The sequence below is a fragment of the Hetaerina americana genome, unplaced genomic scaffold (assembly GCF_022747635.1).
Source record: "Hetaerina americana unplaced genomic scaffold, ioHetAmer1.1.p SCAF_1, whole genome shotgun sequence".
Classification (NCBI taxonomy): Eukaryota; Metazoa; Arthropoda; class Insecta; order Odonata; family Calopterygidae; genus Hetaerina; species Hetaerina americana.
In genome coordinates this window covers 102,980,145-102,993,286 of record NW_027286069.1, presented here as the reverse complement: position 1 = coordinate 102,993,286, position 13,142 = coordinate 102,980,145, and the positions used below count along the sequence as shown (strand labels likewise).

Genomic DNA, 13,142 nt, shown 5'->3' with positions numbered 1-13,142 from the left:
TGGACTTAAATAAAAATGTTTCGAATCATAACTTAAGGGAAGAAATTCGTCTGTTGACTAAACTAAATGAGCTGAAATTTTTAGTATGTGCTCATAATTATCAGAAACATTTCTGGAATTTCGGAAGGTTTTGGAATGGGAATTCTAACACAAGGGAAAAAACTGTAGTTATATAAATATTATTTCATTGCGTAAAAGCTACCTCGAAGAGAAACGTATGGCAATTTATTTCAGTTCTGTATTTCAATTTGAATAGATATTGTTACTTGGAGTCTGGCGTGTGTATTTAATAGTATTCGAACTTCAATGGAAATGTCAACTCACTCCCCATGTTCTTCACAAAGAATCCTATTTCTCGTACAATATAGTGTAATAAATGTGTTGTCTGAAAACAGAAGTTTACATGCAAAAGAAGTCCTCTTACTACCAAATATTTAACTTTCTCAAGGCATAGTTAAGGAAGCGGTGTTATTTTTAAATCATGGTAGTTCTTTCTAAAGAAATTAAATGTAAGATGCTACATTTTAAACGGAATTCCAAAACCGTCCATTTGCCTCTAATTTCATTTCTGTGGTTTAAACTCTGTATAAGAAAATAAGTTTTAGAAAATTGCAGGCCACACACCACTGCTGAAAAATATAAGTTCCTCATTGCTGTTTCTCCAAATGCCAATAAAATCCTCTCTGCGATCCCTAAATATATCAGCTCTTTTCCTTCAGGATTGAACGCTAGACTAACTATGCCTTCGCTGACTGCTGGATGATTTTTTTTCAAAGGTGGGTGCCGTATACGTTATGAATGCCGTAAAATTTCTAGGGATTAATTTCGCGCCCGCTCTAGCCTAGTATTATGTCAGCGTTTGTCGCTTTTACAAGTTTAGTTCTTTCCGCTGTTGGAGGGAAATCGGAAAACTTCTGTTAATTTATTTTTTACTTATTTTTTATTTATTTCAGTATCTTACTTAATTGTCAATGTTATGTTTATTATGTATTTATTTATTATACGAATAATATTGCGCATATCAACCTTAACACCATCAAGCGTAACTTCGTGTATATAATGGATACTCATAATTTTAAAAAATTACTTGGTATTTTTCGCACTTAATTGATACAAAGCAAAATATGTTTTCTCCACAAAGTTATTTTTTTAATTACAGGATAATTATAGGAATTAATTTTTTTAGTAAATATTAAACCTATTAAACTAATACCTTAAAAAATTATTGGCATGGGCGTCTAAAAATGCTGGATTATGGGGTAAGGGAAGGAAAAACTACAAAAAGAGCCGAAGGCCATAAAATTGAAAAATTAGGAATAGTATATGCTCGGTTATTACCTTGTTTATAATTTTAAGGCTAACTAGTCCAAGTCTTTGCCTTCAATTCTTCATAGAATAGACTTTTCTGTTAAATAAACGCTATTTTTTCAGAATTTCCAAAGTGGCGGCCAGGAACAGCGATGCTGTTGGGTCTGCGTTCCATGTGATAAGCACGAGATCCTCTTCGACGAAATCACATGCGAAGCCTGTCCCCCTGGTTACTGGCCGGATGCCAACAAAACAAGTGAGTATCTATAATGGTAATTTGATTATAAGTTAGCAGATAGTCTGGCGGAAGTCAAAATCTGAGTAGCCAAAACTTAGCATCGCAGCACGCATCACGTGGCATCAACGGTCTATTTCAAGAATATTTTTCTATATCTGCTTTAAATCTTTTCCTCAAAATCATATTTGCGCATTTACACGAATATTGAGTCATATACACGTTTTATCTTCTGTCAAAAACTCATATTTTGCCTTAAACATTCACCCTTAAGCTATTTATTTCTTTGCCAATAAATATGGTAAGTGATATATATTTTCTGTGTGTATAAAAGATCTGCATTGTATAAAAGAGCACCATTCCGGGTAAAATTACCCATTAAATTAATTTTAAATAGCTTCTAAAATTTATGATTTACACTTTTACGGTATTATTGATCATGATCTCTTACGGTCGTCAGACCTGGAATTGGTTTCCCGCAGTTCTCCAACTAAATTCTTCAATCGGTAAATCTCTTTCTATATCTATATTTTTTTCTTTTGATTTTTTCGATATTTTTTATTTCGAAGTCTACCATTATTTATTTCAAGTTTCTTTTCCTAAGATGTATTCTGTCAATTTACCTTTCCTTTAAAAACTGCTCATAACCAGCGTATCTCAAAATGTGGCCCACAGTTTTATCCTATTTCCTTTTCAGAGCCTTAAAGAGGAGCTTTTCTTCTAACATTCTTCATAAAAGTTCTGAGTTAGCCGTTCGATCCGTTCATCACTCTCCTCGTCTTATTTACCTCATCGTTCCCATTGATACCACATTGTCAGTGTTCAAATCTCCTCTGATCTACTTATCCACCACGCTGCCACAGATAGCAAAAATGTTTTGTGAAACATTCCACATATTTATCATTGGCTGTACCCTTAGGTTTCCTGCTTTTACACTTGCGTTTCCTTCTGTTTTCCCGCCACAGATAATGTTTTTGTTTGTATTTATCTTCAATATACCCTTTTTCGTCGCCTGTTCTAAGTTAAATAGAGTCAATTTCAAGCACCACTCTACCATCGCCACCAAGTGGCGGACTGAGCCCCGCATGCTGTTTTTTCTCCGTGAATAAATTCTTGCAATTATTTCTTTGATTTCATTAATTTATTTTGCTTTATGAACGCAGAAGATATTTTGAGAAATTGAAAAATCCTTTTCTTACTTCCTATTATAATTCCTTCTTCTCTGTTAATTTTAGGTTGTTCTTTACAGTCAATTGGCCTCATCCTTCAATATTATAAGGCACTTAGATTTAATATTTCATGCGTGACGTCATCCAAAAACGTTTCATGATTCACAAATTCAATGAATTATTTTTGATTCGTAACCATCCACTTCTATTTAAGTAACGCCTTTTATTATTTAGCATAATTCAGTGTGCTACATTCCCTTGTCCTAAAGTAACGTCGGATTAGCACTGCGTGCGTCCGTTCAGCCGTTGAAGTGGTCCCCGCGGCTACGACTCCCTTCCCTCTCGGCAGGGTGCGAACAGATCCCGGTGGAGCGGGTGCGGTGGTCGGACCCGGCGGCCGCCGTCGCGCTCTCCTTCTCTGCCGCCGGCTTCATCTCGGCCGCCTTCTCCGCCGCAGTGTTCCTCCGCCACAACAACACGCCAGTCGTGAAGGCGTCCACACGGGAGCTCAGCTACCTGATCGCCGGCGGCGCCGTCATCGGCCACGCGGCCGCCATCCCCCTCCTCGCCACGCCCTCTCCGCTCTCCTGCGCCCTAGCAAGAACACTCCCGGGACTCTCGCTGGCCGTCATCTACGCCGCTCTCCTCACGAAAACGAATCGGTAAAAGAACTACTACAACTATATGCACCTTTTACTACTTGTATTTCAAATCAAGTATTATTATCATGTAAGAGAGTGTATCCTGATGCAATAATTATTGTTGAATAGTTGACTAACTCCTAATCAAAATGATGGCAATGAAAATGTTTGTGTAAATGTGAAATCAAATGGAAGTGAATAATTCTGAGCAATATAATGTAGCCGCAGAAACGTTACTTTTGAGCAATGTATGCATCACTCAGTCAGCGTGATGTCTACAAAGTCACATTAACAGTAAACTCAAGTTGATTTATTATTTTTACAATTGGCGAATTGAAATTTTCGAGCTTATTTAGGGCTGGTATAAAATTACTTTGTATTGAATTTATATCTTTAAACAATTACATATCAATGCTCATGCGTTGAAAAGTTGGTTACGTGAATAATTATTCAAAATTTAAGAAATAAATACCTTCATAATATGGACACCATTAAGTTCGAAAGATTTTCTTCAATTAAAAGATTAAAAACATAAATAAAAATTATTTGTGAAATATCCTAAAAAAATATGGGTAAAGTGCATATCTGATTAGACCATGGTATGTTTGTTGTCAGCAAAAGAGGCACAACCCTATACTTAGATGAGGAACTTTAATGCTGTTAAACTAGACTTTAAAAGACTTTAAAATCCAATGATTTTGCTTGCGGCTATATTATCTTAGATAATGCATATAGTGTTAATTTATTTCATTTATATATTTTATAGGGGCAAGATGGTGTAATCTCATGTTCCCCTTAACCCCTAAACATTGCATGCATTGAAGACAATTGCAACCAATGAGATAATGCTAGCTTATTGCGGGGTCACAATCAAGAAAGTATGTAGTGCAGTTCCTAAGGCAGTATATACTTCATAATTCTTAAAACCCTAGAGCATATTTAAAACCGTTCATGAGTTCATATGGATAATAACAAGATCAATAAATTCTTGACGTAGCCATTCGTAAAAGTAATTCTTTGAGTGCGGTTTTTAGCATCAACTTTTCCCTGACATCACAACTATCAGTTAATCGTTTTTATGAGGCTCACCTTAAAAAATTGGCCAGTTTCACCAGATAAAGTGACGAAAGACGGTTCTTCAACTTGTAAAAACAAGTGAAATCAGTTATTCTACTTGCACGGAACATCAAATTTAATCATTAGTTTGTAATATTTGCATAACCTTTATGTCCTATTTGTAAGTACATAAATGGAGAGTGCATGGGATTGAGAATCTTCATGCCAATTGTCTATTTTATGAAAGACTTTGTGTAAATTAAAAACTCTATTCTCACAATTTCCGTAATTAATATGTTGTTTCTACTTTCACAAAACGCGAGAAGTGTTCTTTTATGACAGCATGAACGTATTATTTGATCAGTTTCTTTTGAATACATCAATTACTATTCATATTTCAATTGTATGGGTTCCATTTTAATCTGTTTTGCCTTAGTTTATCTCTGAACTAAACTAAAATTACTGACGGGGCTTATTTCTTATATTTTCTTCTATTTTAATTGCTTAGAGTAGGATAAATGGGGGGATTACAGAACATGTGAAGTGGCACGTTAATCACAAGCCAAGTAGCCTCCCCATCGAACTTGGATTATAATTGACGACTCATTAAAACTACCCAAAATGTATGAAAAAGAAATTTGGCATGAGGAAAGCTCCGTAACCGCCGGGAAAACATTTCAACGTAGATTATTTTCTATTCATGCCTCCGTTCTCAATAGTGTTCGCAGAATTCAGCCTTTTTTAGATAAGTGATGGTATTCCTGTCATTACTTCACATTTTGCTATTTTATACTCTGTCGTATTCCTTGATGTCGTTCGACTTTTGATTAGCCATTATCACAATGAACCTAAGCTTAGTTATTGTAAGCTCTTCAGTAACGCATTGTACGCGTTTCCAATCGTACAAGGAAATCAATCAAGTCGAAAATTCATAACTTGAAATTCTCTCAAAGTCGAGTTTTGGACCACTTGAAAGGCATTTGAATTCCTGTGATGTTCCTATCATTTATTACACCAGATGTGTTCCGTAACTACAAACCGATGATTTAAAAAAAATTTCTTTCCCCAGGGGCCGCAAACTACCTCTAACTTGAAGTGGATTTCCAATAGACCATGATTATTTCCAAAAGATGTGGCAAAACGATAATCTTTCAGGAGGGATATGACTAGAACTGTTCTAGCGAAATAATTGGCTAAGCTTCAAAAGTTGCAAATTTATTTTCCTCGGAAAATTTCCACTCATCCGTTGATAATTTTATTCAATACGTTATATGTATCCTTACCGTGTAAATATACTTACATGCAACCAAAGTGTACGTACTTGCACTTTGTGAATACCTTTTTAGTGAAAAAAACCCACTTATAAGAGCCATGAAGACCGAGCCTGATCTTTAAGGCACATGAGAATTTGGTATCCCCTCTCTCTCATTAGTAAGTCCTTTAGTGAGCTTTGGAGCGTAAAATTCAATCAATCGTGGGGTGATTTGAAAATAATAGGATACCGTGGGTAGTGATCCAATGAGCTGGATACCATGTGAAAAATGGTAAAATGTATTATTATTGACTGACAGTGAGTTTCTTGTTCTTCACTTATGACCATATACCAGATGTCTAGACACTAACACTTACGTGGACTTTAAATCTTGGAGGTGGGAAAACTAGTATTCATTTACCAAAGTTGTTACCATAGTGTTTTTAAAAATGTATAATGTGTTTCATAATTATCTCATTATTAAATCTTTAGCGAACTAAGTATCATATTTTAATACAGTCTTTTTTCGCTCTTATTTGCCACCACCAGAGGAATGGATAAGTCTTCCTGTCAAGTAGCAAGCTTCGATGGTTTATTTATTGATTAATTTGCTATAAATACGGAATATTTTGGAGATACATACTTTTTTGCTGTACCGTATTTTGCAAAGGAACTTTTTTAATGTTATGTTGGTCGTCCAATAATTCCTTAGAAAATCCAAGATATGGCGGTCGCAATATTGGAAAAGGCTCGCTATGAGAGAGTAACTCATTTCTCTCTAGACTGCTGTTAAATTTCAGCTGTGTTTATCAATTGGTTTCATTTCCATAGTCGATTAAAGCAGCAATTTTTTGTTTATTTAGAAAACTGGAAGAAATTAGTTTCGTGAAGTGATTTAGCTACAATAAAATAAAGATGTTACATACATTGCATTATTCAGTACTAAATAATGATAAAATATTGGTTAAGATTTAGCCTAAAAAGGTAGAGACACCATGTTTCTTTCCTCGGTCTAGCGGTGAAATTCTCATAGAACCATTCTTGGCCCCCCTGAGCTTCTATAAAGTATTCGTAGACCCTCTCTTTGACCTTTATAACGTGAAGGGTTTACCTTACCCTACCGATAAAATCCGTGTTTTTCTCTGAACCAACGTTTCTTTGACGTGAAATTGTATCCTTAAGTGCATGCAATTAGCATTACGGCAAGGAGTTCAGGTGAGTTGCGAATGATCCAGGAGTCGCCAAGCGGTTTCTTTGTCTAACGTAACCGATGAGCTAGGCGAAATGCATGGTATATGGAGTGTTGCATTTGCTGCAGGAACTATGTGTATGTTATTTAATGCTTACGAGGAGGCATCCTAAATTTCTGGCTCCCAGGGTAGTATGCTGTATTGCATATTCACCGAGAGATGCCGCTGTTATGCCGCGAGATAATTTTATCCTTAGCCAAAGGTAACTCTCCCTGCACCATCCCATTGTATTATAGTGTGTTGAATATTTCGGATACGCAGCTGCTTTATCGTCCTATCGTGCGATCCTCAAATGCAACCCAACCGGCATATTAGGGGCATCGTTTGTTCCATGTCCTCCAGGAGACGTTGGCGAATTATTTATATTGGGCTCTATGTTGGTACTACCTTTTGTTATGATGTTTTTTCACCTTTTATCTATTATTTTTAAACTCATGTGATTGTGCGAATGCAGGAGATATAGTGCTGAATATAGATAAATAAAGAAAATAATTGAGTAGTTAAGTAATTCATCATTAAGTAACATTCGTAGATTATCAATTATCAAATTATTTAATACTTTGTATAAATTGAAAGCCTGTCAACGAATGGATTAGATTTATATTTAAAACGCATTACCAAATTAGCATGAAAAGGATGAAATCGAAACAAATCAAACCGCAATAATTCCAAACCTAATTATAAGTAAACTGGGAAATGAATCTGCGAATGTTTAATGAAGAAAATTTGTCAGGGTTCCAAAGCATTGGGAAAAGAATTTTTTTAACAAATAGCCCAAGACGAGGAAGTTAGAGTTAGTAACAGGTATGATATGTCATAACGTAAATAAAACATCGCTAAGGACTTTAATATGGAAAGTATGATTATTGGGTTGGGTATTCTCATTTTTGAGGAAACTTTGTGAGTGCAAATTGAGTGAAGGATTCTGAACATTGAATACGGAAAGGAGTAGAAGAAATGAGGTTGACAGAAAAAATATGTTAGATGGGAGGGAGGAATTCGTTCGTGGAATTTAGTAAAGCGTATATGCAAGAGAACTGCAATAATTGACGACATGGTGAGAGAAAAACCAATTGGAAGTCAAAAATAACTTAACGTAGAGCAAAATATATTTTATTCATAATTTTTGCTTTAGAATTGCTAAGTTCTTTTGGATTCAGGACGCTGTGACGTAAGTTTCAGGGTCCATTCGATGCTTACCTCTAATGAGGAGGCGACTTAAATAATGTTCTTCGGTTTTAATGCAAAAGTGTAAGCATGTGAAGTACGTTATAAAGTTTTTACAACGAGTAAGCTAAGCACACAAGAAGCATTGTCAAAGAGTTACCTCATAATCTATAATTTGATTATATTTACTTGAATGCCAGTAGCTACCTGGAATATCACTAAATGGTATTTCAGCGTGCTTAAACATGGATTTCAATTACCTTTAGGGCGCAAAAGAGTTCCTCATTTCTGCTTTTTTATCAAATTATGTACACGTACAAGCCTAATAATCTCTGCCTAATAGCCTATTGAGTGATTGGTTAATTTTCCCCCGTAATTCTGCTCGTTACAAAACCTTTATGTGAGCATTAATACAAAGGATATGATCGAGTGTTTTAGAAATCATTTGCGTGAAATAATTTTACCACCACCCGGAATCATACATAGACATAATCAACATTTTTATAGTCATTTCTTTATCCTTTCTATTAATAAAAAAAATTGAAAATGTTTGTTTGGGAAAAACATTCGCCTTCCGTGAAAACTTTGGATTCTTAGTTATGCCCTCGCAATTAAACAAACCAAACATCCAAATCTCACTGTTTATGCTATTGTTGAATATTATCCACATTTTTCTATTATGTACATTATATGTCTTCATTCCTTCCTTGAACTAATCTTATCCATTCAGGATAGCAAGAATAATGGCGGCTGCATCAGCAACTTACGTGTCGGGATCCGGAAGCGGCGGCAAGCATATTCGCTTCCCAACAAGGAAACCTCGCCTCATGTCCGCCGCGGCACAGGTAATTATAAAATAGTGAAATTGTAATTTTTGTAAATTTTATTACAAACTATGAAATAATTTATTATAAAACTATTTTTTATACAAATCAGGCCAGGAATAATTCGATATATTGTTTGAATGCAACTTGCTATTACATCACTAATTTATATACGATACTGTTAGTAAAAATAACTGGTCAATCTAGCAATAATGCAGGTATATGTGCCGACAGTTAGTCATTGGGAAGAAGTAGGTAGTGAAAACGAGCAGTTAGATTAACTAGCTGCGAATTTACCTGCTCATTTATTGATTGTGACATGGGATTAGAATGCGGTGATAGACAAATATAGAGAGGTGAGTGAGTAATAATTGTACCGTTTAAAGGAAAAAAAATGACCACCGGGAGAAAACTACAGAGTTCTACGAATACAGTTATGTAGTTAATTATAACTATCACCTGGTTTAAACACCTCAGTAGACGTAGGTGTACATTGAAAATAACATAAGATACAGAACAATAGCCTTATTATGTTTGTTATGCTACGTACATTTGTGGTACCAGTTAGATAATATAATGTTTAGGCATAGATTTGGTAGGCATAGATAAAATAATGTTTAGGCATAGATTTGTAAATAGCGGGATCACCCAAACAATTTTCCAGGAATATCAATGCAACAATTTCACAGTGTAAAAATCATTCGCCTTCACTGGGATTCTAACCCAAATCCCTCAATGTCAGGTCGAGTGTTTTAGCCAGTTAAGCTATCGAGGCGTCCTCTTAAACTCGGAAATTTTGGGGCTTTTAGAGGAACAAGATGTTGTGACGAAATACCGTACATACAATGTCACAGGCATTCGTAGTCGTGCGCGACGCGCCACAATCCACGAGGTTAAAGCCAACTTTTAAAAACTAATAGCCTAAGTGTTTAGAAGTGAAGAGAATGGATACGGGTGGTACTATTGAAATAATTTAGTCACTACTAGAGGGGAGTTGTTAAACCGTTTGCTTATTTGAGAAGTATTTTGGATAATATTGGGCTGGCAGACACTTCATGTTGTAGAGAAAATATTAGTGAAAACTTTAATATGGATGATTTTTTGTTTCATAAACTTGGTCGTCGAGGAGGATAAGCATATATTGTGGAGACATTTGCGGTATGGGTAGAGAGAAGAATGGAAAAAATAAAATGGCCGGAAAGGAAAATAAACGATCAAGGCATTGTAGGGGAAAAAAGAATGCTGTTTGGAAGAATTCGAAAAAGACAGAAAAAGAGATTGCAGGAGATCGGGTAGATGGTGGAATGCCAGGAAATTGGAGGAAAGGAATAGGTATTTGTGATTGAATTAAGTTAAAAGTATTTAAAGTTTATATTGTCATAGGTTATATGTAGTCTAAGGATATCTTTGCCGTGTAAATAGGGCTTAAAGTACAAGTACTGTAGTTAATCGTCGCAGGTTCCATCAAATATTTACTCAATATCAAACATAACCACGTCCTCTAACCTAGGAGAAATGTTTTTAGTTGAATATGTAATTCTTCATTTATCATGTATAATAGAAGATTTCTACACAAAAGACATTTACTGACTATGTTAATCATATACAATAGTAGTATGAATCCAGAGAGGTACATATGGAATACCCATTCTGGTCATGATAAGGCGAACAGTTTCAGATTGGCAGCAGGTACTACGTAAACAAAAAGAAAGATAGTTATAAAATGTTGCAGTTATACAACTACATATATTGTGTCTATTTTTGACTCAAGTTCTAGTTCCTTCCATGCAATAACCAGTCTTATATTTTCCTTCTGGTACTACTAATAATAATAATTTACATGATGCGTATAAATCAATTGGGGTTTATTGCTAAACCCCAATAATAATCTCATAAATACTATGATTGATAGTTTTTCATGCATCATTTTTCCCACCAATTAAAATATTTTTATTAACTATCCTTAATTATTTCAGATCTATTTTACATATTTTATGCGATACGATTGTGTATTATCGATCACTGTTTATATCTATCTTAATTGTAGTCATATTAGACCTTCGTAATTGTCATTGATACTAATAATATAACTATATTATATCTTGAAGAGAATTTAAGCATTATCGTTTTAAACAGGGTTTAGAGTTCTGTACTGAATATACTATAGACTCGTTATTAAGGTGCTCATTGTACTACCGAAATATTTACTTTTGTAATTCATAATTCTTTTAAGAGAGACTGAAAGGTGTGCTATTTCCTTGAAATATACCAGACGTTCTTCACGTGATTGCCTTTGTATAGTCTATGGAGTCTATATTTAGCATAAAGGCCGCCGAATCGGAAATTTTTACCCAATTTTTTTTGCAGACCGCATCAAATCGTTCTCTTTAAATCTGAGATACTTTTAAATTCAAGAGACGAAAATTTCTATCCCATTACGAATGTAAAGTTTTAGTCGCAAAATCTGATTATTTAATCGAATATTTTGCGTAATATTGAGTGTCTTTTACATTATAAAAGATAGCGCGTGTGAAACGATAATATTAATACAATGAATTGGTCAAAAATTAAAAATTGGCTAGTTTCCACAAAATAAAATTTATTATTGCGACCGGTTTCTATGTGACTACATCATCGTCAGGTAACAGTCATCACTCGGAGTCCAATACATATGCTGAAAAGCAAGTAAGGGGAGGGTAGTGGAAAAGAGGGGAAGAGGGAGGAAAAGTGGAACGCAGCAACGTAGTGGAAGGTGGCTACGTGTGTCATTACTTTGTCTTCCCCATCCCCTTCCCTTCCCCCACTGACATACGAAGTCACCCATGCTGCCGTTCACTTCTCCGCCCTTTTCCTCTCTTTTCCTCTATCCTCCCCTTACTTGCTTTTCAGCATGTAAACTGGACTCCGAGTGCTGACGACGATGACCGGTCGCATTAATGAAATTTATTTTGCGGATGATTGCCAATTTTTAATTAATTATGATATTCCACCATCTAACGCCAGAAATGTCTCTTTTTAAAATGAATTGGATTCCGCTTCTAGCATCTGAGTTAAAAATCCAACAGTGGTGGATCATTCTGTAGTTTTTTATCCCAATTCCAAGCTGAAAGACGTGTGGAAAGCACTCCATCTCCATTATTATGTCCATTGGATGGGCTGCTACACGAGCAATATAATAATATGGAAAGATTTTCGGTCAAAATAATTCGTTCAATAATTGTCGAATGTTACTTAAATCCTAAATCTATACTTACTTATAAACTTTTACTTCTGGATGCCCTAAGATTCTGGCAATAGTCTGCCACCCAGTAGATTTTATCAATATTATTTCCTTTCCCATTCTATGTAATAGCTTTAAAATTATGGAATTAATATTTTAAATTGGTCGAACAGGTTTCGTTGACGGGTTTTTAATTACTTGAACACAATTATCTTGTGACCGTGGCTTACCGATGAGATTAATTGCATTCGGAGAGCGTTGCGTGAACGTAACCCCAGCTTTTCCGCCACCAAGGGCCACAGTTCTAGTTGTGGTCCAACGGTCGGAGTTTGGTCGCTCGTCCCCGCTGTTCTAAATGGGTGTCTCGCCGCAGGTGGCCATCACGAGCGCCCTCATCGGCGTGGAAGCAGGGGTGGCGGGCGCCATGCTGGCCCTGGAGCCTCCGGACGCGGCGCTCTTCTTCCCGGCCCCCGGCCGCGCTCGACTCGCCTGCAACACGAGCGCCCTTGGGGTCGTCGTGCCGCTCACCTTCGGCTTCACCCTCCTAGCCCTGTGCACCGCCTATGCCGTCAAGACGCGCAACGTGCCCGAGAACTTTCGCGAAGCGAAGTTCATTGGCTTCGCCACGTACACGACGGCAGTCATCTGGGTCGCGTTTGTACCCATATACTTCGGATCTGACTCTAAGGTAAATGCACAAAGTATATACATAAGGGCGTAATTGAACATTGTTGATATTTCTCTATCAGTTCTCCACATCACTATCAAATTTTCAATGAGTCATGTAGATGACTACGAAAGATGACCGGCCCAACGCATTTCATCATATTAAAGAATCAGCAGGTACAAAATCGCAGCACCTGATATGCACAAATATGATGAATCGCGTTCAACCGTTCGTTTATAATCTGAGGAAATATACTAACTGAAATGATGTGAATGACCAATGGTTTCTCTTTGACAGGTCTAAATTATCTAATTTGAATCACATGCACTTTGATACGAAAAGCCTAATCCCAT

The 13,142-nt window shown here is 36.1% G+C and overlaps 1 protein-coding gene across 1 annotated transcript in view; it reads left to right on the top strand.

Moving 5' to 3' along the window:
• Positions 1–13,142, top strand: part of LOC139694080 (metabotropic glutamate receptor 1-like) — a gene marked incomplete at its 3' end in the record, with an annotated part of 97,371 nt that overhangs the window by 82,259 nt on the left and 1,970 nt on the right. Inside the window, exons 7-10 of the mRNA XM_071592540.1 lie at positions 1,432–1,564; positions 3,062–3,374; positions 8,809–8,923; positions 12,496–12,810. Coding sequence (XP_071448641.1) covers positions 1,432–1,564; positions 3,062–3,374; positions 8,809–8,923; positions 12,496–12,810 — 876 coding nt within the window. The remainder of the gene's footprint in view (positions 1–1,431; positions 1,565–3,061; positions 3,375–8,808; positions 8,924–12,495; positions 12,811–13,142) is intronic.